At 41.1% G+C, this 26,477-nt stretch overlaps 1 protein-coding gene across 1 annotated transcript in view; it reads left to right on the forward strand.

Annotated features, from left to right (window-relative positions):
- Nucleotides 1-10,533: 10,533 nt before the first annotated feature.
- TBC1D15 (TBC1 domain family member 15) overlaps nt 10,534-26,477 on the forward strand; it is a 33,098-nt gene continuing 17,154 nt past the window's right edge. The window contains exons 1-5 of the mRNA XM_083803166.1: nt 10,534-10,738; nt 22,176-22,274; nt 22,551-22,625; nt 23,238-23,376; nt 24,783-24,993. Coding sequence (XP_083659292.1) covers nt 10,715-10,738; nt 22,176-22,274; nt 22,551-22,625; nt 23,238-23,376; nt 24,783-24,993 — 548 coding nt within the window. The 5' untranslated portion in view covers nt 10,534-10,714. The remainder of the gene's footprint in view (nt 10,739-22,175; nt 22,275-22,550; nt 22,626-23,237; nt 23,377-24,782; nt 24,994-26,477) is intronic.

Consider the following 26,477-nt stretch of genomic DNA (forward strand, 5'->3'; position numbering starts at 1 on the left):
GACTGGTCCCAATGCTCTTTATTTCCTTTCTTTCTGCCAAAACTGCGGTGTACTTTCCCTAAAGATGGCATTGGTGTGCTCTTCTGATGTTGTATGCGTGATGGGCAAAGGTGCTCTGTTTTTGTTAGTGAAGACAAAGTTACTTGACTGTACAGAGCCTTGCTGTGAATCTAAAATTCATGATTTTATGTGTATATAGCAACACTGTGTTAAGCCAACATCCTGATACTATATCTCACTTCAGTGAGCCTCGTCAAAGTTAAATTTGGGTCAGTTTGATGCAACAAATAGTACCTTCAAATCCATACACTAGACTAGTCAGTCTTGTAAGTAACAAAATACTGATATGATGAGTGAAATTGGTGAGACTGTTCAAGATTGAAATTTCATTATAAGAAGAGTTGCAGATTTTTGGATTCCGATTTCAGTTTTTACAAAGATGCAAAAAAAACTCGACTAGGCTTGATAAGGAAGTAGATATGCTCTGGCATAGATAACTCATTAGAGCTTATGTTTTCTCCAGAGCAGAGCTTTCCCTGCTTTGTTGAACTAGACAGCTGTGGTCCTGGCCTGGTAATTCATACAAGATGTTTACCAAAGGGAATGTCATGTTTGACCACTGGAGTGTCAAACTTCAGTAGTCTGTCTTACTGTAGTGTGTGTTCTGTAGTAGGGGCGGTGTGAGACTTTGGTCTCACCAACAAAGCCATGTTATACCAACTCTTAAGTCACTTGCAAGACTAAAACTATTAACTACTGAAAACTTGGGTGGGGATAAAGAAGCTGACACCTTTGTATCTTAAAAAAAAAAAAAAAGGGTTCTGGCTACTACTATTACTACTATTATTTGCAAAATACCTTTTAAAAGAAATTGTCAAAAGTTACTGTTCTTAGATTCAGTGAAACTACAGCATGACAAATCCTGAATGGGAGCTTCTGTCTAAGCTGCAGTTGGCCTGGACTCTATCTGTAGAACTTGATACCTTGCTAAGCACAGATGTTTATTACATTATCTAATGAGTATAGTTTTAAAAATAAAAATCCTACTTCTGACATAGGTACTACAATATACATGTGACAACCCAATGTCTCAGGCAAATGCCATAGACTACAGTAAGGATTAATATCAGAGTTATTTATAAACACTTGTAGCAAGATTGATCCTTGTGAAGGGGGGGGGAATTGTGCCCTGTCAGTGAGTTTTCTTAGCTAGAAGTAGCAATTGTGTTTAATTGCATGAGTAGTGAAAGTCACCTAGAAGCCTGTTCCCTCAATACTACCTACTGATCTGCGGCATTGACTAGAATATTTATGGTTTCTTGAAAAGTTTGAAAAGACTGAATTGGCTTGTGTATCTAAAACAAAGGCTTGAGGTGGAAGAAATTGAAAAAGTAAATGTCTCAAGGTGAATGTGAATTCATGAAAGTTTGTTTCCAAGATGCAAGAGAATATTATTAGTTCTTGAAACTGATTAACGTAAGCTGTTCATTCTTGCCAAAGTACAACTGTTCCTGGTAAAAGCATTTTTATTATTTACAGAGGATATCTAGATCATGTGGAGAAAGTGTGCAAGGAAGTACAGATAGCTTGGTTTTCTATATTTGATCTCAAGGATCTTCGTTGAGTAACCTAGCATTACTACTGTGTGGCTTGGGTTTTCAAGAATCTTGCCTTTGAAATCTAGATACCTGGTTTGTATGTCTTAAGTATCTGTTTAAGGAAAAGTGTTTTGCTGCCAACAAGAAAACTATTTCTCTATTTCTCATTCTCTTGAGAAGAGTGCAAGAGAACAACTATGTCTTTACTAAACACTTCTATTGTTGGATAGGTATTACCAGCCAGGCATTTTCTACAGCACGTAAGTCAACTTTAAAAGTGCTTGTAATATGGAATGCACTTCCTCAGGGTAAATCTTGACAAAGATTGGTATGAGACCTTTTTTATAGTAGCATGTGAGTAAAAATACCTTTCTAAAACAACTTTAGCTGCTCACAGTTTTGCTGTTGCTATAAATACCTGAGATACATACGAAGTTTTATGACTTGCTGAAATAATGTCTAACAAACCAAAGTCCAAAACCATGAATGCAGCGGTTATGTATCTCTATTAGTAGTTGTTTATGGATGCAGCCTTAATGTATTTAGGCGCTAGCTCACAGGTTCTACATGACCAGGTAGACCAACTGAGACAAGGACGCTCTACTAAATTATTTCAGATCTGTAGTACTTGGAGATGAGTGTAACTAGCTCTTATGATTTGGGGTGGTCACTTAATGTGGTTTGCAGTGGATTTGCATAGAGTTCCAAACTGGGGAAATCTAATGTCCAGGTGAACTGCATTGACTTGTCTCTTGAGACAGTTAAGTAATGGAGTGTTGCCTTGATTTGTGTGTTTTTCTCTGACAATATTGACACATTATGGACAAGCATTCTTTCTTACTACCACATCAAAAGGTATCCCTTAGCCCTTTTATCCTGCCACTTTTAATTGTTCTAGGTGTTTAACTTGCATCTGCGTACAGCTCTTCAATTTCTGCTGTAGATTCCAAGCCTTTTAAAAAGTTTGCAAAAAGTTAGGAGGTCACAGAATGTGGCTGGAACTCAAATGAGGTTCAGAGAAAATGCTGGGTGCTGTCAGAGTAAACAGTTTAAAGAAAGTAAGAGGGATAGAAGGCCGGCTTGAGGGTAAATGGAGATCAGAAATCTTCAGAAGCTGAAAGCAGATCAGTGGGATGAATGGGTAGAGCAAAGGAATAAGAGAGGAAAAACTGAAGGTGTTGGTAATGGACTGTCTGTGCTAAATTAACCAGCTTTTAATAGAGCTGCTAGCATGTCTTTCCAGTAATTGCCTAATTCAAGACCTTTCTAAGGTAATATCCTAGGTTAGTTTTCCTTCTGTGAAATACTGTTTTTTCTTCTTTTTTTGCCTTAAAGAAGAGAATACAACTAACTTTGAATGGGCTTTCAGGCACAATACTACCCTACCTAAAGATTGATTAAAATATGTTCCTTTATGCGATGTTTGGTTACTTGATTTTGTTCATCTTCACATCAAATACTGGGATTTTTTCCTGACTTGTCTTCACTGAAAGAGAAGTTCTGACAACTGCTGTTGTGTCAAGGAGTAGCAGATGAAGACTAAGATCTTTGGCACTAGTTGTTGCACAAGTGCAAATACAAACCAGCTTCCTTTTAACTGGGCATATTTCTCACGCAACTTTCTGGGGTGGATTCTGATTAACACCGAGATTTTTACTTTATTGAAGGCCAACCTGTGCCATTTCAGTGTTGTAGCCATCTACTGAACTTAGGCTTTCTCAATGAAAGTGTATATTCTTTCCCTTCCTGTGTTCTCAGAGCTGTCATTAGCCAGTGTGTGTAGAGCAGAGTGAGACAGAGAAACAGCTTTGAGAACTGGGAAATCTGCAATGTTTCTTGTCTTGAGTTGGCTTGGAAAGTGAGAATCTACGAAACTGTTTCCATTATGAGAGAGGTGTTATTGTGCTCAAGATAAATAAAAATGTTTTGGCTTTAAAAAAAAATGTTTAAAAATCTAAATCGTTCAAATTACTTCCAAAATGAAAATTTATTTCAAGGTGATATATTTTGATTGCTCTTTGAGACCGCCAGGCTTACTAAACTGGGCCAAAAAGGTCAATTGGTTGGCAGGTTCTACAGCCCTAAAATGTCTCATCGCAGGGAGAAGCTGAGCATTCATTCCATTGGACAGTGTAGAGCTTTGATTATATCCGATACCAGGATGTTGAAAGGTAGCCTGAAAGAATAGTTTGATAGTTTCTGTTTCCCACTGTTTTGTGCACTCAGGCAAACAGCACGACCTGACGTGGCCATAGAGTCAAGGAGCTCGTGTCCCTCTTTTCCTGCTTGCTGGCTGCCCTGTTCCTCATGGTTAATGAATCACTACTACAGAATACCCCCTGTACAAGAAAGGGAACGTGTATTTCCTGGGGGATGTGGGGGTGAGGGGTGGTGGAGTGAGGGTTAATACTTCATTTGTAGGTTACTTGGAAGCAATGTAATTTGAAACTACAGAAACAAAGGAGGGTGAGTACATCATATAATGATCTTCCCCTCAGCCTGCTGTAGCAGTTGGTCCTATCCTGCCTCCAAACCCAGTGAAGGGGAGATACTGGAAGGTTGATACAGAGTCCTTGCTATCTCTGGTACCTCTGTGTATTGAAAAAAAAAAAAAAACCAACATGAAAAAACAGAGCTGGGCAGTCTAATAGGGGAGAAAAGCTAAAAACTTGTTACTGTCGTATCTGAATTCTCTCTTACATATAATAAATGATAAAATTTGAAACTTGAACACTGAAATAAAGTGGCCCTGAAAATTACTGGGGGTTGGGGAGGAGTGGTCTGGCTTATGAATAGGTTTGGTTAAAAAAAAAAAAAAAAAAAATTTTCATGTTACAATTTCTGAACACATCTGAATATAATCTGCTGAAAGATGGCTTTAAGAGGTGAAATCTGGCTCAGAAAGGTTGCTCAAGCTATGCTAACATGCCCCAGAGACTGTAGGGTGGCAAGGACTCATCAAAATGAAGCTTTGATACTCAAAACCCAGAGAGTTGATAAGGGAGAAGCAGATGCTATTGAACCAGATTTGTTGGTTCAACAGACATGGAACCAAGACTGAGAATTTACCAACGGTTGTGTTGATAGTATACTGATGTCCCACCTCTGTAACGAATGTTTGTGCATGCTTCCCTAGTGAAAGTCACTGGTCGGCAGCTGCTGAGGGTTTGAACTGGATGGACACTGTGAATGAAAGTAGCAAGCACAGGAACAGCAGTGTTGCACAGATGCTGCATTGGTTGTTCTTAACCCCTTCGTTTGCACTTTTCAAAAGTCAGTACTTAGATCCGATTATCTTTGCATCAAGGGGTGTATTTTCTGTTTGAGTAGTTTATTGATCAAAAAAAGAGGTCTTAAGAGGTTTTTGTGAGTAAATGTAGTGCTTTCACTGATTTATTCTTCCTGCACTCTCTCAGCATCTCGCTAAGGGGGCTGTATTAAATGGTGAGGAGCAGGAGTGCTGCTTCTAGTACTGGCCCGTGCTCAGCGTCCTGTGGGGAATGTTTCAGGTAGAGGTGGCAGTGTCAGTGCTCCTCTGGTGGCCAGCCTGCCCTAATGGAGATGCCCATGCCGTTGTTTTGTGACTTTAGTTAGAGTAACAAAACAATAAAACAATCCTTGACCATAAGATGTGCCTGTACTTGTTAGAAAAGTTGGTTTAAAGTTTAAAATACTAGATTATGCTTCGATTGGAGCGTTCTGGGAATCCTGACAATCCTTTTGGTATGTGAATACTGCAGTGCTTGGCACCGTGGGACCTTCATGGGTTTTCAGGACTTAAGGATTTCAGCTTGTATGGCAAACAGTGATCTCCGAAGTGGATTATGGTGGCAAATTAAAGAAGGAAATGATTATTTGTTAATGACAAGACCTTTGAGCAGTTAAGATGAAATACAGCCTTGGCTACCCCCGCCCTAAAACAATTGTTCCGTTAGTTTCCTGCTCTTCCTGGGAAACATTTCTGGTTGGTGGTGTTGTAATGCATATGTAGAAACAATTGGGGTACTGCTGCTTGTCTTTGCTCTCTGAATTCCTAGCTTTGGCAGTGCTGGTTTATGCCAATCAGCTCAGCAAACAACAGATCAGTTTCTGTTTAGTCATCACTCTCGGATAGTTTCCAGCTCCTCTCTGGAAGCTGATGCAATCATGAATCTTTCCTTGCATGGCAAATACAGAGCATTTCGTGTCGGTGTCTGTTCTGCTTGTTTTATATTTAAAAAATAAAAATAAAATGTCTTGTCCCACCAAGAGAACAGAGTCATTGTAAACTTGACATCAGTCTTAACAACCGTAATTTTTTCTTATGTTGATTCTTGTATGTTTTAGGTTGTTTCATATTCTGGAATTCTGTTAATACTTGACATGCACAGATTAGAAAAAAAAAATCTGGTTCACAAACAAACAGCTATGGTTATGTATATATAAAATGTGACATGCTTGAAGAAAGCTCCTCATCTTGTGTACTGCCTTCATATCTTATACATCTTCATGCCTTCACACTCCAAATGCAAATAAATGCTAGTGGGGAAAGGGATTTCCTTCCTTTTAATTTCAGTCTGTTTGCTTAGTTCCTTTGTCTCTGTCCTTGTCTAACCTTGCAGCAGAAGGAAGCCAAGCATGGAACATAAATATACTGGTGTGCTCTACTTCCACAGGTTAGGTGTTGCATGTTTTTTTTTTTTTTTAAAGGAACAGGTAGGAAAGAGTCTCTTGGTTTCTACACTGAGGGAAAGATGATAATTGAGTTTAGAAGACCCTAATTAGTCCCAAAGGCTACATTTTATTTTTACTGTGTAAATTAGGCATAAGGAGTTCTGGCCTTGAGAGCAAATGGCACAATACAGCTTTTCATCCGTGAGCCTAAACCATCTGCTCCCCTTTAAAAAACTTCTATATACTGCCTGCTTGGGATGGCTGTGTGTTCACCACACTGTATCTAGATATTAACCTGTAGGGAACCTGAATGCTACGGACCATAGTTATACACAGAAGCATGCTAATGATGAAACAGCAAGGATGACGGGAGGTCAGTACCCCAGGCTTGCTTGGTTTATCTGATGTACCTGCAGCCTGGTCTCCCTCCTATTCTTTTAATTGTGAAGTAGGATGGGAGGATTATTTTGTTTTCTGTTCCTCTTATATGTGGAAAATGAGAGCATATGACAGCTAAATCCTGGGATATCCTCTGTCTGTGATATAATTTGTGCTGAGGACTGGCACCTCTTAGAATATTAGGAACTGAAGCCTGGACTGCAACTTCCTCCAGGGTGTTCTGCTGCAACTGGAGTCCAAGACAGCACCACATTTACTGTCTGCTTGTCACTTGTGACAAACTGGGGTGGCCTGGAAAAACTATGGGTTGCATATGTCAAAGCAAAGCTTGAAACATAGCCTTTTGCTGTAAGCGAGAAAGAGGTCATGGGAAGTTTTTTTTTGGGCACTGTGTATCTTTGTTTCTCTGCTGTGAGGTTTTTGTTTGTACAAATTAAGCCTGTGATGGAAGGACTTGACAGAATCTGTACTTGTCTTGTGCAGGCCAGGTTTTCCTGTGGTTGGGCATGTGGGCAGATGACACTTCTGAATACGGGAATGGAGCCTGGAGCTCTGCTGAAATAGCTGTGTGAACAACAATAGCAGCTGCTGCAGCTCTTGGCATGGCAATAATAGCTACAATTGCAGCTGTGACAGCAACAGAAACCACAGGAAAGCCAGGAACTCTTTCTGGCTGCACAGTCAGTGACTACCTTTATGTTGCAGAAGATTCCTTATTAGAGCACATGGCTACTTAAAATCCAAAGAAGTGTGGGCCACTGAGCTGATGGTACCCTCCTTGTTAGACTCCCATCTGTGCAGTGTGCAAGGGGCTGGATGCTGGCATAAATCTACGTAATGTCACCTTGTGCTCTTACTGGCCTTAAGGAAGATGGAGCCAAACTTTTCTCAGTGGTGTCCAGTAGCAGGACAAGAGGAAACAGGCACCCATTGAAATACACGAAAATCCATTTAAGCATAAGAAATATATTCTTCACTCCAAGAGAGGTCAAACACTGGAACAGCTTGATCAGGGAGGTTGTGGTGTTTTTATCCTTGGAGATACTCAAAATCCAACTGGACAAGGTCCTGAGCAATCTGTTCTAGTTGATCCTGCTCTAAGCAGGAGGGCTGGACTAGGTGATATCTATAGGTTCCCGCCAACCTCGACCTTTCTGTGATCCTGTGATATTGCAACCTGAAAGCGAAGAGTTATTTTGCTCTCCATCTTGAATAACGACATGCTCGTTGTTATGCAATGACAGTTTGCAAAAGAACAAGGGAGAACGGCCCAAGAGGAATGTCTGGGAGATTGGGAAACTAGCTAGAAAGTGGTAAAGCATCTCAGGGATTAAATTGCTCTGTGTGACCAAGAAAACTCTCTGTTCTCGTGAATGGGACTCTGTGAAAGGGCTGCAGTGGGAAAGGAGTCCCAGGAAGAGTCCTGTGGGAACTGTTGAACACTCACCAAGGAATCGTCTGGCAGAAACTCATTTCCTATGTCTGGTGGAAGGAGAAGGAAGCTGCAATGAACACGTTTCCATCAACGGAACATAAACTCTCAAAGCTAAGCCTGGTCATTGTCTTCTCATGTTTTTATTTATTTATTTATTTATTTTCTTCTGAAGACATTGTATCCAGAACACTGTGATGTTAGGTATAGGCATTCAGGCTCCATTGAGCTTCAGGCATGATCAAAAATTTGCTGGTAAATGATATTTGAAAAGGGTACCTTTATTATACCTCATCTTCTCCAAGTCCAGTGTTGGAAGCCCCAGCTGCTGCTTTTCTTATTAAATAACGGAAAATATCTGTCTTTTCGCTCAGGTTTTGAGTGAGCTACAGTTCCCTAGACAAATACTGATTACCTCAGCACAAGTCTGGCAACAATAACCAGTCCTAATTAAATTGTCTTTATCTACATTAAAACATTTAAGAAAATCAGTCTAGAAATAATTTGCCACTTCCTGGATATTCTCACAGCTCCATCACCTTCAAACATTTCTGCTGAGTTTCTCTGTGCTAGCCTGGCTTCTGCTAAGTAATCCTCTTCTCCTGTCCTTCTTATGTAGAACACTTTTGCCATTATTTTGAGTCGTGGTTCCATGTTTGGCAAAGCAACTCTGGCTATGTGCATAGATACACAAGCCTACTGTACTAGACCCCTTCTTCCCTCACAAAGAGTGCCTGGAGTGACTGCTTTGCCTTCCTGATCGGCTTTGACACAGCCCACTCCTAAGTTAGGTCGAAGTGTTCACACAGGGATCACTCTGTTCACACAGTAGCTGTTCCTCACCACTCACCTCTTACATAGAGTCTTTTAACAGTACCACATCTCAGCATCTTAGTAATTTTTAATTTCCACACAGTGTTTATATTCTCCTTGAGTGACTGTACAAATTGATGTGGGAATGCTGGAAGCTTAAGGGAAAATGCATAGGAGAGCACAGGTTAGAATTTAGGGAGCCTACAGATGCACTGTAATTAGCAGTCAATTAGCATGCTTTTAGCCGTGGAAACACTATAAGAAGCAGCTTTCAGTAGTATTAGATTATGACACTACCTTCAAAATTTCATCAAGGATCAAGATCCTGCTGTGCTAGATTTTTGTAGCCTGGTCTGTAACCCTGGTACACAAGCCAGTCTCTTGAAAGGCAGTATCTTGAACCGGCTTTCCTTTAAACGACCAAATTCCTTCAAAAGCAGCTATCAACCCTAATTTGGGTCAGGAGTAAGCAAGACTTTCGCCCACCCTCAGATGAGAAAAAGCAAAATCTGTCTTGCTCAGAGCAGGATCTTCTGTAAACACGTTAACACTGGGTATGTCTAACTCCCACACACTGGTGTTGGTCCCTCTTTCAGCTGAGAATCATGCTTCTCAGCTGAATCCGATGCTTTTGTAGCTGTTTTCCTGTGTCTGCCAAGACACCGTCCTGAGCAAAAGTGATCCTGAGCAATCTGACCCAACTACAAAATCTGTCCTGCTTTGAGTAGCGAGATGTACCCGACAACCTACAAAAGTCTGTTTTTCAATGGTTAAAGGTACAGTATGGATATTAATCTAGCTAAAAAGTTTTAAATTTAAGAAGCCAGAAGCAAATTATACTGCCATTTTATGACAGGCAAAAAAAGCCCAATTACTTTTGTTCCTTTGGAGTAGTGAATCACTTCCCTGTGAGCATCCCATCCACATGTTTTGGGTAACAAAACTGGGGTTACACAATTTGGGGGATACACTATGTATTAAAAATATTTTATAAGGTGTTGGAATAAAACAAATGTAGTCTTAAAAAACAACTTGATTTATGGCTGTACGCAGAACCAAATATTTCAGACTTACTGAGTTAAAGGTAATTCTTTTATTTAATCAGACTTTAAGTTAATTTTTTATATTTAAATAGTAACACACATTATGTGCTTTTCCAGGTAAAGAAGATGAATCAAACTTTGCTGATATCAGCAGGAGAATTGTTTCAGTTTGCAAATCTGCATGCATCCAAACGCTGAACATTTGCTAACGCTGTTGCCATTAAAATTTGGCTTTATCCCATTATGACTATGAATGTGTTAGGTGTTGAAAGCCAAGGGAAATCTTGTCTACAAAATGCTGTATTTTTTACTGACAGAAGAAATCTGGTATTAGGGCAGCTTGATGGTGCGTATGGGCTGGTATTTCCTTAGTGCTGATGTTGTGGAAGAATGGAAAGGAACCAGCTGGAGAGCGATTTTATGTCAAATTTGCAATAAAGCACAAATGAAGCACAATCTCAAAGCGATTATGATTAAATCTCAAAGCGGCTCTGTGCTTCTGAAACTACCATCAGGGGGCTCAGGAAAAGGGCTCAGTAGGCCTCGGCGGGGCGGGGCTGCTAGGAGACGTGGTTGCTAGGGGCGGGGCTTCGAGGGGGCGGGGCTTCGAGGGGGCGGGGCTTCGAGGGGGCGGGGCTTCGAGGGCGGCCGCCGGCAGGCGGTCCCCACCCGAGCGCGCATGCGCCGGCGGCCGAGGGGCTGACGGGGCTTGTTGTGGGGCGGGGGGGGGGCAGCACGTGAGGAGCGCAACGTCACCATAAACACTCGTAGGCAAGATGGCGGCGCCTCCGAGCGGCAAGGTAACGGCCGGGACGGGACGGGACGGGGGCGGCGGGGGGAGGCCGCTCCCGGCGGGGCCCGGCCCCTCTGCGGCCCGCTCCGCCGGTGCTGGGCCTCACGGCTCGGCCAGGAGCCGCCTCGGTGCGGTGGGGCGGCCTTGTGTCCGCAGGGGCGGGCGGGGGAGGTGTGAGTGCTCGGGGGCTGCTCGGGGGGGGTCGTGACTGCTCTGAGGTCTGGTGGGGGTTGAGGTAGGCGCGCTGACCTGCCCGCTGCTGCCAGGCAGGTAAATGCAGCCCTCGCTTGTGTGAGGTAAGGCTGCTGTTACGTTCGTTCTCTGATCAATCCTGAAATTGAAGCAGACTGTTTTTGTTCAAGGCTCTTGGCGTCTTGATGCAGGGATGCTCATCTCACTGAGGAATGTCGTGGAATCACAGAGTGGTTTGGGTTGGAAGGGGCCCTAAAGCCCAGCCAGTTCCAATCCCCTGCCATGGGCAGGGACACCTCACACCAGACCAGGCTGCCCAAAGCCCCATCCAGCCTGGCCTTGAGCACCTCCAGGGATGGGGCACCCACAGCTGCTCTGGGCAGCCTGTGCCAGGGCCTCACTGCCCTCTGAGTGAAGAATTTTCTCCTGACATCTAATCTAAACCTACCCTCTTCCAGTTCAAAACCATTACCCCTTGTCCTGTCATTATCTACAGGAGTAAAGAGCCCCTCTTCATCTTTTTTATAAGAACCCTTTAAGTATTGAAAGGCCACAGTGACGTCTCAACAGAGCCTTCTCTTCTCCAGGCTGAACGTCCCCAGCTCTCTCAGACTTTCTTCATGGGAGAGGTGCTCCAGCCCTCTGATCATCCTCATGGCCCTCCTCTGGACCCATTCCAACAGCCCCACATCTTTCTTGTGCTGGGGGCCCCAGGCCTGAATGCAGCACTCCAAGTGGGGCTTCATGAGGGCAGAGTAGAGGGGGACAATCACCTTCCTTGACCTGCTGGCCATGCCTCTCTTGATGTCTTTCCAAAAAGTCTGGAAAATAAACTTTGAAATCTTGCTGCTCTTTAAAAATCCAACTTAAATGAAATTTGTGATATTTGACCATTAAAAACATTCAGTAGCTTATTGGGTGTTAGTAATTATTTTCATATTTTTTCACATTTTTATTAGTCTGTCTACTTGGGACTTTTGTAAGTCTCTTAAGTTGCTGCAAGATTCTGTTCCAATTATTCTGCATCTACAGTGCTCCTGCAGCTTGTTAACATGACTTCTCATTGTGCCCTTAGCGTTCAAGCACTTTAATTGTGGTATCTCAACTAAGTAAAAGCTCTTGATACAGAGAACAAAATGACAGTTGTGTTTTCTAAAACCTCACAAAGTCGCTGATTTGAAGTTTCGCTGCTGTCATTAGAAGCAATTTCACTTTTCTGTGGCTTTCCCCACCTGCGTGTTGCACTTCTGCTTGTTTGGATACTGTACTCGTTTGATCTCTAAGTGATTTGATTTAGCAAGCTGAAAAAAAATACATAAAACTGTGAATTTATTTTTGGGTGGGTTCATTTTCTTTAGTTTGGGGAATGCGCTGGACCACAATTTTTTTCTTTGGACGTCAGCAGAATTCTAGACGGGCTCACAGAGTAGTAAACCTTCACTCAGGTGGAATGAACAGTGTAACTTGGTACAGACTCAGTATTCTCATATAAGGCATTCTGCATTTTGGTATGTTTCGAAACTACGAGTGTCCTAAATCGATTCCACTTTTCCTTCTGGCTGTGCGGTGTTTTAATGAGGTATTGCAGGTGGTAGGTGTCTGGAAGAGTGGTGGGTACTAGCTCGTGGGGTGCTTTAGTCGCATTTGGTGTGGTAACATGAAAGTGATGTATTCTGATGTATAAATTCTTTTTTGAAAAATATGACACCAGGTAATTCCATAGAGTGCATGGGGTGATAGATTAAATTGCTGGGATAGCCTGCATTGTCTCAGACTTCATGAAATCTTATTTCAGCAAACCATATAAGGTTGAGGGTTTTGGTCGCACCACGTTCACTTTCCTTTCTGTCATGTTTATTTCCCAGACATCGTTAAAAGAAATGGATTCACAACTCAGCTATTTCATATTCTCATCTCTTTTTGCAGAGCTCTAGTTTCAGCTTCATATACGAATGTGGTATTAAGTGTAAATTTAGTCACCTCATGTAACTGTATGTACTGCTTACCTTAGAATTTTGTCTTTTTTTTTTTTTTTTTTACTGTGAAGGTTCTTTGGTTCTTTTCAGTGCTTTTCTATATACAGTTAACTCAATTCCAGAAGACTGAGGTTATCGCCGGAGTTCTGGAGTCCTGACTCATCCTTTATTAATGACCACTTGCCCTAGAACAGTGTGAACTTCATTTTTTTTTGCCCTTCCTTAGAGCTTCTCGGTTTTTCTGTGTGTAACTTCGCAGTAAGGTCTTTTGGTTTCAGTGCTTCTTACATGAAAGCAGGTGTATTACCTCTTTTTGTTGCTTAGCAAGTGGTATTTTGTTTCCCTGATTTCAGAGAAGTCTCTGGACCGTCTCTCACCCTTATAACAGAAAACTATGTTAGAAAACGAGGCAAAAAGTTGTGTGTGGGGACAAGTATAAATTTAGCCTGTCAGTGTATAGGCTATTATTACAGCCGGTCTAAAGGCAGAAATGATTTTTGTTTCATGTTCTTGGAGTTGAGTCTATCTTCAGCATATGGGCTGTTAGATCTTCCTCAAATTACTAGTTGGCACACGAGCTGTCAGAAGTTGTTTTTCATTTGCTTGTGCCCTTCCTCTTGAAGTTAAATCTTGGTCTAAGCTCAGCTATTTGGCTAGTGTAGAGCAACTACAAGTGTTCAAGTAGTACCATATGTGTTACTAAGCAGTAATGTAAATGCTGTAGTGTTTGGGGGGGGGGTGTGGTTGAGTTTTTTTAATGTTAGGATCAACAAAGTTTTACAATACCGTCTGCTAAAATGAGCTTTGTGTCCTCTAGGTAGTTTGTTGGCACGTATGCAGCAGACTTTTAGATGTAGATATACTCTGGTGTAAGCAGCGTTTTGTTGCACCGTCAACTAGTTGAATTTTGGGGCTTCAAAACTCCCATTCTGTGGGTTGTACTATGTTATGAAGCACTTGATTTAAAGTCTTCATTATATCTTTTTCACCCTTTATCATTTACTATGGATAGAATCGTAATCATTGCTGAATATTTTGTACTTCATACGTTTTACCTGTGAACAAAGCCTCTGCCTGCCTTTGCCTCTTTTTAATTTAGTTAACGTTTCATTATGTTTGACTAAAGCAGTTCACTGATCATTCTGAAATTCTTATATATTCTTTCCGTTTTTTAGTTATTCATTAAGGGCTTCTCTTGCAGAAGGGTTTGTGGTAGAAATGCTGTGTTCTGTCTCAAGCACTTACTCTACACGTGTATTTTCGCTGATACCCCACAGCTGTTGCATAAGTAGCAGAAATACCTGATTCCTGAAACTTGCAGAGGCAGAACTTGAAAAACTTACTGTTGTAAAGCAGGAAGCCTTTTCTTACGACATGTGGTTCCCACTGTTGGGAGCTTTGTCATATTTATCACAATATGAATATTTGTGCTTTTTTCCGCCCACTTAGAAACTTGGTGTGAGAGTTTCACGCTTCTAAGACCAGCGGGGTGAGAAATTTTACTGTCCTAGGAAGCAGGTTGAGCACAGGCGCAGCAAACACGACGTACACGGGTATGGTTTTGTACTCTTACTAAACCTTGAATTCAAATGCCAGAAGTTCTTGGGTATCTTTGGAGCAAAAGATGATGTTGGTCAATAATGTTAGCTTGATGCTTGGCAGAGCACTTGAATGTAGTGGTCTCTGGGCACTGGAAGCGGGCTGTTGGTGCAGTTTGGATGTGCCCACTGACAGCTCAGCAGTGGTTGTGTGACTGCGCTCTGGGGAAACCTCAGCTATTCCAGAGAGGGAGGTGGAAATGAAAGCAGCACGATGCAGATCTTTAAATTGAGATTCATTTCTTCTGACAGCTTATTTTAGAGCTTGGCTTTATTATGTTTTGATGGTGTAAGGTATCTCAGAACAGCCATTGACTAAATTGAATTTATTCTACTGGCCTGTAGTTGTTTCCTCAGTGTTGCATCTTTTGTTCTGTTTACCTTCTGTCAGGATCTGGAAATAACAGATAGAGCAGCTGATTACCATCTTGTTAATATTTGCAGACAGACCAATTTTTTACTTAATTTGTAGTCTGGGGAGCATTCAGACTTTCTAACGGAGTTACTTTCTTATGAGCATGCCTGCTTGCTACTTCAGCTGTTGAATCCATGATGAGGTCCTTTACCTGATGCTATAACATAAGGCAAAAATGAAAGAACCGCTCTTGAAAAGTTGTTAAGAGACCAGACTTGCACAGTGCCACAATTGCTCACTGACCCCAGCGTGGTGGCAGTTTCACTGCGTAAGTGCTACCGGCTGTGTCTGTCATAAGCTGGATGGCATCTGGTGGAGTGACAGCGGTCCCAGTTCGTACTCTGGCAGAAAAGGAGAATGTGATCAAGAATATGGGGAGAGAATATGAAGTATCTGAAAGATGGGACTAGTTCGTAGAGTTGCAGTGCTTCTCCATTCTCTGAAATGTCCTGTGTTTGATGGGTTGTTGGTGTGCGACAGAGGTAAGAGGAGGAATGTGAGGTACTAACATTGCATGTGGTATCACAGAAACACAGAATGGTTTGGGTTGGAAGAGACCTTAAAGATGACCCAGTTCCAACCCCCTGCCATGGGGAGGGACACCTCCCGCCCCATCTAACCTGGCTTGAACACCTCCAGGGATGGGGCATCCACAGCTTCTCTGGGCAGCCTATGCCAGTGCCTCACCGCCCTCTGAGGGAAGGATTTCTTCCTTACACCTAATCTAAACCTACCCTCTTTTAGCTTAAAGCTGTTACCCCTTGTCCTATCACCACACTCCCTAACAAAGTCCCTCCCCAGCTTTCCCGTCGGCCCCCTTTAGGTACTGGAAGGCTGCTGTAAGGTCTCCCCAGAGCCTTCTCTTCTTCAGACTGAACAACTCCCAGCTCCCTCAGCCTGTTATAGGAGAGGTGCTCCAGCCCTCTGAGCATCCTTGTGGCCCTCCTCTGGACATGCTCTAATACATCCATGTCCTTCTTGTGCTGGGGGCCCCAGAGCTGAACGCAGGGCTCCAGGTGGGGTCTCAGGAGAGCAGAGCAGAGGGGGACAATCCCCTCCCTCGCCCTGCTGCCCACGCTGCTTTTGGTGCAGCCCAGGGCACGGTTGGCTTTCTGGGCTGCAGGCTCACGTTGCCAGCTCCCGTCAGCTACTACTTTGTGCCCAGCACAGACAGGATGGGAAATGGCAAGTAAGGAGGGCAGGAGTGCCCTGCTGTGGGGTCGCTCTCCTTTTTTGTTGCCTACACCTCATTGTCTTTGGATGCAGTGTTGTCAGTCTCTCACTAGATGGTTGCAGAAGGCCGTAAATTGCCTTTGAATGACAAGCATTTAATCCAAAAACCTTGCTTGTGTTCTGGCATATGTTGTAACTGTTGGTGTGGTTTTGGTGAAGGCCTTCTGATGGATGTCCCTGGCAATAAATGCTGTAAAAGTTGCCCATTGAGTCCTTATTGTAAACAGCATAATGAGCTGGACATAAACATAAATAAATAAAAAATTCCATGCTCTGTCCTTACAGTATTAAGAATGATACCTCCTGTTTCTCAGAAAATGTTACTGGGATAATAGTGGGACTTCAGAAAGTTACTCTGCTGGACAGGGATTGTAAATACTTGAACAGTTTTCCATAACCTGAACGAGCATAAGCCGTGATGCCTCCCAGAGGAGCACAGCGGAGGGTGCTTCTCAGGGGGCTGTCTTGGGTAAACTGAGCCGACATCCTGCTTCTTCCTTCTGCTTTTCATAGGAGGTGGTAAACAGCTCTTCTGCGGCTTTCCTGAATTTTGTGCTGTGGTTCCCTGTTTCTGTGGACCCTCTGTCAGTTTACTTGGTAGAATAGCTGCTGTCCCCACGTGGCACAGAGTTGTTCATGACAGACCGGGATGAATTGTGAATTTGCCTTTGACTTTTGTAGTACTTAGAGGGAAAAAAACAAACAGGTCAAGCAGTGGCTTTTTTCCCTGTAAGTACAGGAAAAAAAACAATGAAACAAACAAAACAGGTGGCTTAATAGTGTTTGGGAACTCTTGCATCAATTTTTTATCTTTTGGTAAGGTTCTGCATGAAATAGGCAGCGTGTCTCATTTTCATTCTACAGAATTAGGAAAATAGACGTAGTACAATTTCATGCTTACAGCCGGCAAGCGTGAAATTTTAAGATTATTAAAAAATACTTAAAGATTTTTTTTCTCCACCATTTTTTTTAGGAAACAGTTGCCAACTGAATGCTTTTACAGTGATAGCTCTCCTTAGATGATAATACTTATTTAAACGTTTGAGGAACTTAAGGATATCATAGATGGATAAACCTGGATTTGGTTACACTTATTTTACTGTGGTATTAAGGAAACTTTTTCATAGAACTGTCTGTAAGTTATAAGATGTCTAAAAACCTTTGAATTATCATATGTGCAGTTGCAAGACAATTCAAATGTATTTAAAATCAAGTTATTTGTAAAGTTGTTTAGCTTGTCACGTTACATCTTCATTTGTTTTAGTTGCATTTGTGTTGAATGTTCTTCCGTTCATTCTTCATTTTATTTTAGTTGTGGGACCAGCAGGGTCTGACTTCTTATGTGCGTAGTAACATCTAAGCCTGAGGAACTCTGGACAGTCCAACATACACTTTCAAACAGGCGTAGAAAAAAGCAAGTACAGTTGTTTAAATCAGTATAGTTAGGTTGGACAGCTTTGGATGGACAACTTTTCTGGCCTCAAGCAGGTAAGTAACGTGCTGCTTTGCTTCCCTGGGGTTTTGTTTCTATGACCCATCCTTTGACTCTGCAGAGCACGGCTTTCTTACTGGTGGCCGTGGGGGTGGACGAGTGGAAGGGCTGTAATATTCGGATAAGGATTACCTTTGGGTTTAAAATCCTAGGGGCACGTCAACTTACCTAGTCACCTTTGTTGTGCGCTTATTAACCCCAACTTTTTCATGATGGGGTTGTTAATGTATAGATTCAGAGGAAGTAAAAGCGATGGCTTTAATCATACGAAAAGAAAACGAAAGATTAAGCTAGATTCCACCTTCTTCTTCTCTTTGAAAAAGAGACGGATGAAATATGTAAAATAAGGAATAGTACAAAACCAAGGTGAGCTAGTAGCACGCCTTCCTGCCTTGTAATACAAGAAGCATAGTCAACGAACTGAACAGGTGGGGCTCCTGAAACTGCTGAGTTCTTCCACATAGCGGATTACAAGACCTTTCTAGATCAGACCTGTCACTGAAGCCAAAAAGTTATCAAGATTTAAAGGATAACAGGATGCTTTACTGCACAGAGGGTGTTGACAGGTAACACTGATAGGATTAAGTTATGTTTTGGGGATCACGGTTACTTTAACTGCTAATAATGGGGCAACTGGAGCTCATTATGCTGCCCTGCTCATATCACTTCCTTCACTGTCTATACGTACCAGGAGCTCACTACATAGATTTTGGTTGCACATCTTACGCAAGTCCTAACTATTTTAATGATGCTTCTGATTGTTCTCCAGCATTTGCTGTCTGTTCTCCCTCATCTTCTTTAAAGGTTCCCGTCGTACGTGTTCTGCAGTAAAGTGCTGTTCAGGCAAGAGACAGTAGTTGCTGCAATTGCCTGGTTTTGAAACATCAATTTTCTTGGCCGTTCAAGAAGTCTGTGTGTGGTGATGAGACATTCGCCTGATCGCTGGGCTGCGAGGCACTGAGCAAACACCTTTGTGGGCTGCATGGTGCACTGGGTCAAGTTGTGCAGTGTTTTAGTAGTTGTCTACTGAGGGATGGCTTTTATTCAAATCTAACTATTGGTATACTGGCTTTTAATTTAGTAGTTTCCTTAGTACGTGTATGTGTAATTTAACGTTGCTTTCCATCTTTTAATTGACTAATAGCTTGCCATTGCCGTCATACAAGAAAACAAAAATAAGTCACAAATTACATCTTGCTGTAACGTGCTGTAAGAATACTCATGGAATTTTTGAGTTCTCAGCTCGCTAAGAACATTGTGTGAAACACAGCCAAGTGTAGCCAATCTTCAAGTGCTACCACTATAAAATCATACTCTCAAAATCAACTTATTCAAATTCAGTTATGTAATTACTTCATAAAGTGCAGCTAAAGAGAGCAACTCAATATTTCAGATAATTCAAATATGATGACTTACAAAATGTTTTGTAATGGAATAAATTGTTAATGCACTTTCTAGGTATTCTTTTGTAAGATTGATGCCATATTTTTCTTCAAACTAGTTATGTTATTGCATCTTCTAGACTACCACCTATGTGTGACTCAGAGTCCCAGAATATCCTGAGCTGGAAGGGACCCACAAGGAACATCAAGTCCAACTCCTGGCCCCACACAGGACCACACAAAAATCAGACCCTGTGTCTGAGAGCATTGTCCAAATGCTGCTTGGACTCCAGCAGGCTCCGTGCTGTGACCACTGCCCTGGGCAGCCTGTCCCAGTGCCCGACCACCCTCTGGGTGCAGAACCTTTCCCTAACACCCAGCCTGACCCTCCCCTGTCCCAGCCCCATGCCGTTCCCTCGGGTCCTGTCGCTGTCCCCAGAGAGCAGAGCTCAGCGCCTGCCCCTCCGCTCCCCTCGTGAGGGAGCTGCAGGCCGCCATGAGGCCTCCCCTCAGCCTCCTCTTTTCCAGGCCGAACAGGCCCAGTGACCTCAGCCGCTCCTCATAGGTCTTCCCCTCTAGGCCCTTCACCATCTTTGTAGCCCTTCTCTGGGCACTCTCCAACAGTTTAATGCCCTTTTTGTATTGCCCTTTTGTGGCACCCAAACCGCGCACAGTGCTGGAGGTGAGGCCGCCCAGCGCAGAGCAGAGCGGGACAATCCCTTCCCTCGCCCGGCTGGCAGTGCTGGGCCTGATGCACCCCAGGGTGCGGGTGGCCCTCCTGGCTGCCAGGGCACGCTGCTGGCTCGTGTTCAGCTTGCTGTCAGCCAGAACCCCCAGACCCCTTTCTGTGGGGCTGCCCTCCAGCCTCTCACCCCCCCAGTCTGTATGTAAAGCCAGGGTGCCCCTTCCCAGGTGCAGAATCCAGCACTTGTTCTCATTAAACTTCGTATAGCTGGTGATTGCCCAGTCCTCTGATTTGTCAAGATCTCTCTGCGAGGCGTTTCCACCCTCAGTTGAGTCAACAACTTCTCCCAATTGTTGTCTGCAAACATACTCAGAACACCTTCTAGTTCTACATCCAAGTCATTTATGAAAACATTGGAGAGACTCAGCCTTCTTCACTGATTGAAACAAGTTTTGTTTTTTTTTTAAAAAAACACTCTAAGCTCAGTTGTGTTAAATACTTGATAACAATTGGAAAAAAATACAAGATTATACCTGTTGTTGAATAAGGATAAAACCTGACAGCTTGACTTTCTGGTGTTTGAAACTTGGAGAAACTTTTTCTTGAGTAATGGTACGAAGGAAATAAACTGCATTGTGGAAAGTGCTCTGTTTTACAGATGTCCTCTTCTGAGCATGTTCCTGGTTCTTTGATTTCATCATGTTATAACAGAGGTGGATCTGGTACGCAGAGCAATATGGGATTACATCGTAGGAATAGGTGTGTGGAGCAATGCAGGACTTTCCAGTTAGGTGACCGCTGTGGCATGGAGTCAAAGAACCGGGGCACGGGGGTCACTTTGTCTTCTCCTGTGAAAGGAAAAGTTTGTCCTTCTGAGAGATCAGTGGATGGAAAATAATAAAAGCATGAATTGTTATACTGTTAGTAGTAGGGCTGCTTTGATGGCATGGAATAACTGGTATAATATGTTAGACGAAGTGTTTTTAGACTGAGGAGGTGTACTTTGATAATTAGTAAAATTATTGGCAGAAATGCAGGTCTACCAGAGCAACTCTGATACGGGCGGTTTGTCTGTTCCAGTGATTGATTGCTTCTTGGTTCAGACTTAATAGATCAGGTCCAAATACCAGAAGGTAAAACTGAAATGAATGTACAAAGTTGCAGAGTTTAAACAGGGACTGAATTTCAAAGCAGGTTTTTGGTAGGTACAAAGGGGGGATCATTTTTGGTAGAAAAAAGAAAACCTGCAATAGAGAACAGGAAAGAAGACTGAGTATTTGGAAGGGAATTTAATAAAGTGTTGGCAATAATCCTTCATGAGGGAGATTAGAGTAAGTAACCTCTAAAGGTCTCTTCCAAGCAGTATTTTTGTGATTACACCTGACAGTTTAGAAATTTCTTGCTTCTGTTGAAGAGAAATTTAAGAAATATATATACAAAAGCAAGGAAAAGTAAAACAGATTTTTATTGGTATTTTTCAGTACTGTTAAGCTTACATACCAAAACTTGTAGCTTACTGGCCTGACTGCAGTTGTGATGATTTAAAAAATTTGATGAATGAGTAAGTTGAGAAAAAGAGATACGGATGTTTTAGTACTAAAGAAATGTAATCTCTCTTTCTGATAAAATGAGAAATTATTTTATTTTTAAAAATATGTATTTCTTGAAGCAGTGGTTGCTGCTTGGTTTGAAAACCTAACATTATTATAGAAAATTACTGTTACTTCTTACGTATTTCACTTCCCCAAAATCTTAGCTTGGTGTATTAGGGACTTTTCTATCTTCTCTTGAAGAGCTGTTTAAAAAAGAACTTTTTTATGTTGTTTATACGGTTCTTAGGAACTCTTATATAGAATGTAGCTTTGAAGAACCTGCTGAATCTTGACAGAAAAAATGTTAGTTTTATTATATTAAGAGCATTATCAGAATTTTATGAGGAGCGTTGCCCCTGGTTGTATTTCCGTTAACACTTAAATGCTGCAGTTTGGTGGGCAGTGCACAGTCCTGCAGGCCACTCTTATGTGACTCACACATTCTACATTTGCAGTGGAACCTTTGCTATTCAACCTGAGTGTATGCAGCTGCTATTTAGTTTAAGGCTGCAATTTTAAATGTCTTTGGAGTTCATCTTTTGTAAACTAAAAAACGGACAGTTTAGTGTAAATTTAGGTTATCATTTCAACGTGCTTAGGTAACAAGTGGGGAAAAGACAAACTATGTAAGAGAGCCTTCAAATGTTTTAAATGCTGTGTAGTGCTCAAACTTACTGCTTAGAGAATAGGTTTAATCAGTTCCAGTTTCTATTTTTTCTTGACTTATGTGAAAGACTCTTATCTTAGAAGGGGAAATAAAAGGAGAGGTAGGAAACTGTAACAACTGCTAGTTGATTGCTTCAACTTAAGTAGGTGAATCAAAATGCCAATATAACAGGAAATAAAATTTTAAAATCTTCTATTTCTTCTTTGTTATAGGTTGTATATGAGCAAGAAGGAGTTTGCATTCATTCATCCTGCGGAAAAAACGATGATCAGGACAACTTAATATCAGGAGTATTACGTGTCATAGAAAAGGTATTGGTGTGATACAATTATGGAAACTTCTTATATTTGTTGGCCAAGCACAAAATGTATTTGGTAAATCTCAAATGTTCTCAAGTACTGGAACTCATTAATGAATGAACATTGCATAATGTTTGACACCGTCTGCATCATTTATATATATATATATATGTACATATATCTATATATATATATATATATATAAAAAAAATGTAAGTTATACCTGAATCATACTGTGGGTGTATAGGGAGATGTGTACTTTATGTAGATTGATTGTTTTTATTGTAGGAAAATGAAGTAATAGTAGACTGGAGGCCACTGGATGATACTTTGGATACTTCTAATATTCTCTGTGCTGGAAAGGTATGTTTGTTAGTTGTGAGTGTTTTTCTTTCTGTTTCCATTTTGTGGTAACTTTGGGGTAGATGATCTCAAAACTGGAAGGAAAATCTATTTCCATGACTATCGGTATTAATAGCTATGTGTAGGAATCGCATTTGTGGACTACAGCCTGGTTCGGGTTACTGGGGTATATATTTAGGCGATTGTGCTTGGTTCATACATGAAATAGAAGGGAACTATCTGCTTGAATAGTAAAGACCAAATGAATGTAAAGCAAATCACAGTCACTGGTCCCTCTGCATCTATTATGCTGGGTTCTGGTGATTCATTCTTCAAAACAGAGAGGCACTGTTCTAATGCAAAGTAAAGAAAAAAGTCTATGGAGGTTCCAAGAGCCAGTAATATTTAAGCAGTATTAAGAGAATGTGACTAAAGCAGAAAGATTAAAGTTTTACATTTAAATAGAGTTTTATGTTGGTAGAGTCTGTGAGAGAGGCTAGGATATTTTAGCACTAAATTTGAGTAAAACCTCTCAGTCTTTGTCATAAGTAAAATTTCCTGTGTTGAATTGTGTTGTTTCTTAGCTCAATTTTCATGTCTTGTGCTTTTTTAACGGTTACCTTTTTCGCTTAGGATTCCAGCTCTGTTGTAGAGTGGACTCCAGCTCCCAAAGAAAAACTTGCCCGAGGAGCAGACCGTCCAAATAGCTATGAAGCAGAATGGGACATGGTCACCACAGTCTCTTTTAAAAAGAAACCTCATTCAAATGGAGGTACTTCAAAAATAAACGGATTTTCATTTTTCTTTGTATTAACCTGTACCTGAAGAATTGTCTGCTATATACAGTATATGAGCGTAAAAAAACAAAAGCCCACAATGGAATACCTGTCTTCTGCTTCCAATCTCATTTCTTCTTTAAATTAGTAGAGAAGTGTATAGAAAGTAAATGTTAAATCTAACATCATGCTGTCAGGATCTTTAAATGATGCAGCAGTTTTATGTGCATTGTGCTCTTCTTAAATTCTTTCAAACAAATGGAATTTGAACGTGATGCTTTACTAGGAAGGAAAATGAAGAAGAAAAGTTGTTTACTCAAATGCATTTCAATATTGGAGCAGCAGGGGGAGATGGAATGTACAGATATATTGGTACTTGGGTCTCTTTATGTGAAAGCTTAGAAAACCTGTTTTTGTCTAGAGAAGGTACTTTGGCAAAATAATTTCATGGCTACATTATTCAGGTTACACTGTTGCAGTAGATGTGCTTAAAAAAAAATAAAAAATCTCCAGTCAGCTTTTCCCTCTGATTCTCTTAGTGTGTAACTGGAGACACTTGTTTCCCCCCCGTCTGTGATGGTTTTAAATGGTGCTAGCTGTCATATATGTTGTCATATGTCATTTATGAGTTCAGGGTTTGGACTTAAGATTGTGAAAGTTTGGGGGTGAAGCACAGTCTTTGTTTACAGAATACTTTTTTGCATTTTTAAGAGGTAGAGTACAGTGAGCGTTAGTGACAGGGATGATACTCTTTGTCACTTTCTGCTTATTTCCAGTTACTGTAATTTGATCAGGGTAGGGTGGGATATGTGCCAGTCCTTGTAGGCACTCTGGCAATTTTGTGTCCCACGGTAGCGTAACCAATCCTTTAAGTTTTTAATGTATACAGTCTTGCACAGTATTCTTGCATAGAGTGTATATATACTTGCACAGTAAGAGGTGTGGGCGAAGCTTTTCAATTCCTTCTTCTGTGTCTTGACTGCAGCCTGACAAGACATGTACGTGGTGTGCAGTGCACAGCATACAGTACTGTAATGTATATTACATTTAGCTCTAGTGAGTACTACTACCAGGCAGAGGTGCTGATGGGATTCATCTTGCTGCTGCTATTTGATACAGCAGTTACATACTTACCTGTTGGATTGCTTTCTTAAACTGTTGACAGAGCTTTAGGGAAGCAGTCTGACGGAACTGCTTATTGTTTTAAGGCCATAGAAGACAAGAAGGCACAATGAGAAATCATTGTAGTAGTTACAGTACATTTTATTATTAGAACTAATGCTGGATTTTGAGTTTTGTGTGTGTTTTTTTTAGTTTGTTTTTAGAAACAGTGACAGATAAATCTTTGTAGTTGCTAATAATGGAAGTCAAACTAAAATCATGTGGTAATTTTGTTTTTAAGATGCTACAGCTCATGCAAACGGAGAAAGCAAGTGGTCGTTCCTGTTCAGTTTGGCAGATTTGAAATCAATCAAACAAAACAAAGAAGGCATGGGATGGTCTTATTTGGTGTTCTGTCTGAAGGATGATGTGAAGCTTCCAGCTCTTCACTTTCATCACGGAGATAGCAAACTCCTCATCAAATGCCTTGAAAATCATGTAGTGCTGAGTGAGTAAGTATCAGACAACTCTTAGTTCTGATTTAAAATATGGATTGTTTGTTTACTTTTTTAAAATTCTGCAGTGAGGTTCAGATTAATGCATCCTGATGTACTTTCATGTCCCTTTTCTATTAGTAGAATCAATTGTCAAGGTGACTAAACGTACACACTCAGAATGTGGGCTGAAGCTTTAAAACTTGGATCAATTTATAAACTAGCTCAGAATCTGCAGAAGTGTAGCTCCCTCTAGTGGATACAGAAGCTTCTCATGAACACTCAGATGATGTAAAGTTAAATCCTTCTTCATGAACCACTACGGTTAAATGGGATAACTTGTTTAAAATTTTGGATCTCCTACTATAAGTAAAATATCTGAGTATTGACATTGCTCTGTGAGTTAACTTAAAGTATTTTCAATGGAATCACTTTATATATAAATATTTTGCCTCAGAACTCAGTTCCCTTGTAATTTCTTGCTGTGGGGAATAGGTACTACATTTGATCTTTATTCTTCAAATCAGTTTTTTGAAGGTAAGCATAATTAGATCCTATCATGGTGTTAAATACCTGAGTTTTGTTATGTATTTATATTGTATTACCTCCAGGCTTTTTACCTGGATAAAAGCTTTTTTAACAGACATAGTGTAAACACAGAATAAAATAAAATGTACTGCTTTCATCTTATAGTCAGAAGTATAATTTAAAAAGGCAACAGGGTATCTAAGGGTAGGTAGAGCATGAAGAAACCATGATGTATTTCATCAGTATAACAGGTGTTGTGTTTTCAGATGTGGTTTTTTTAGCATCACTTGCAACAACATATTCTGATGAAAGATTTGAAGGCAGATAGTGAAGTGAATTTGAGAATGCTTATGGAGAACTGTTCTCATGTTGGGAGCATTGAGAAGGTCAGAATTTTCTTCTACAAGTAGTTAAAGCTGAAGCCTTGGTAATATTGTTAGGTTGGAGTGCAAGCCAATGGGATATGAGTGTAGTGTAGTCACTGAGTTGATTTGCAAAAGACTTTGGCAGTATGGTGGTGATTGAATTTGGGATACTGTGAAGTTGTCAACTGCTTGGAGAAGGTGGCACAGTCAGTGAGATGAGCTGGTGAAATGGTACTGTTGGTAGCATTGTTGGTGGGCTTTTCAAGAGGGAAAGTTCATGAACACCAAAGCAGGAGGGCATTAAGGAGCCAAGGTAGAGGTAATTAAGAATATTCTCTATATAATTAGAGACTAGGAAATCCTGGATGGCAAATTTATTTACTTCCAGTTCTACAGAGTCATGTGGTACAAATAATTGTAATTCATATTGCTATGTAAAATTGGTGCTTCTTGGTGAGTCCCTGAATGGAAATGGAGCAGATAATGATTTTTGTTTCTGTTCAAAAGACTCTTTCACATGGTCTGTGGTGAGTGATTGGGCACTTCAACGTTCTTTTCTTTGATCCAGTAGATGTTTGATTCTTGCCCTTCATAGCCTCTTGCCAGGTA

This window comes from Anser anser, assembly GCF_964211835.1.
Source record: "Anser anser genome assembly, chromosome: 1".
Taxonomy (NCBI): domain Eukaryota; kingdom Metazoa; phylum Chordata; class Aves; order Anseriformes; family Anatidae; genus Anser; species Anser anser.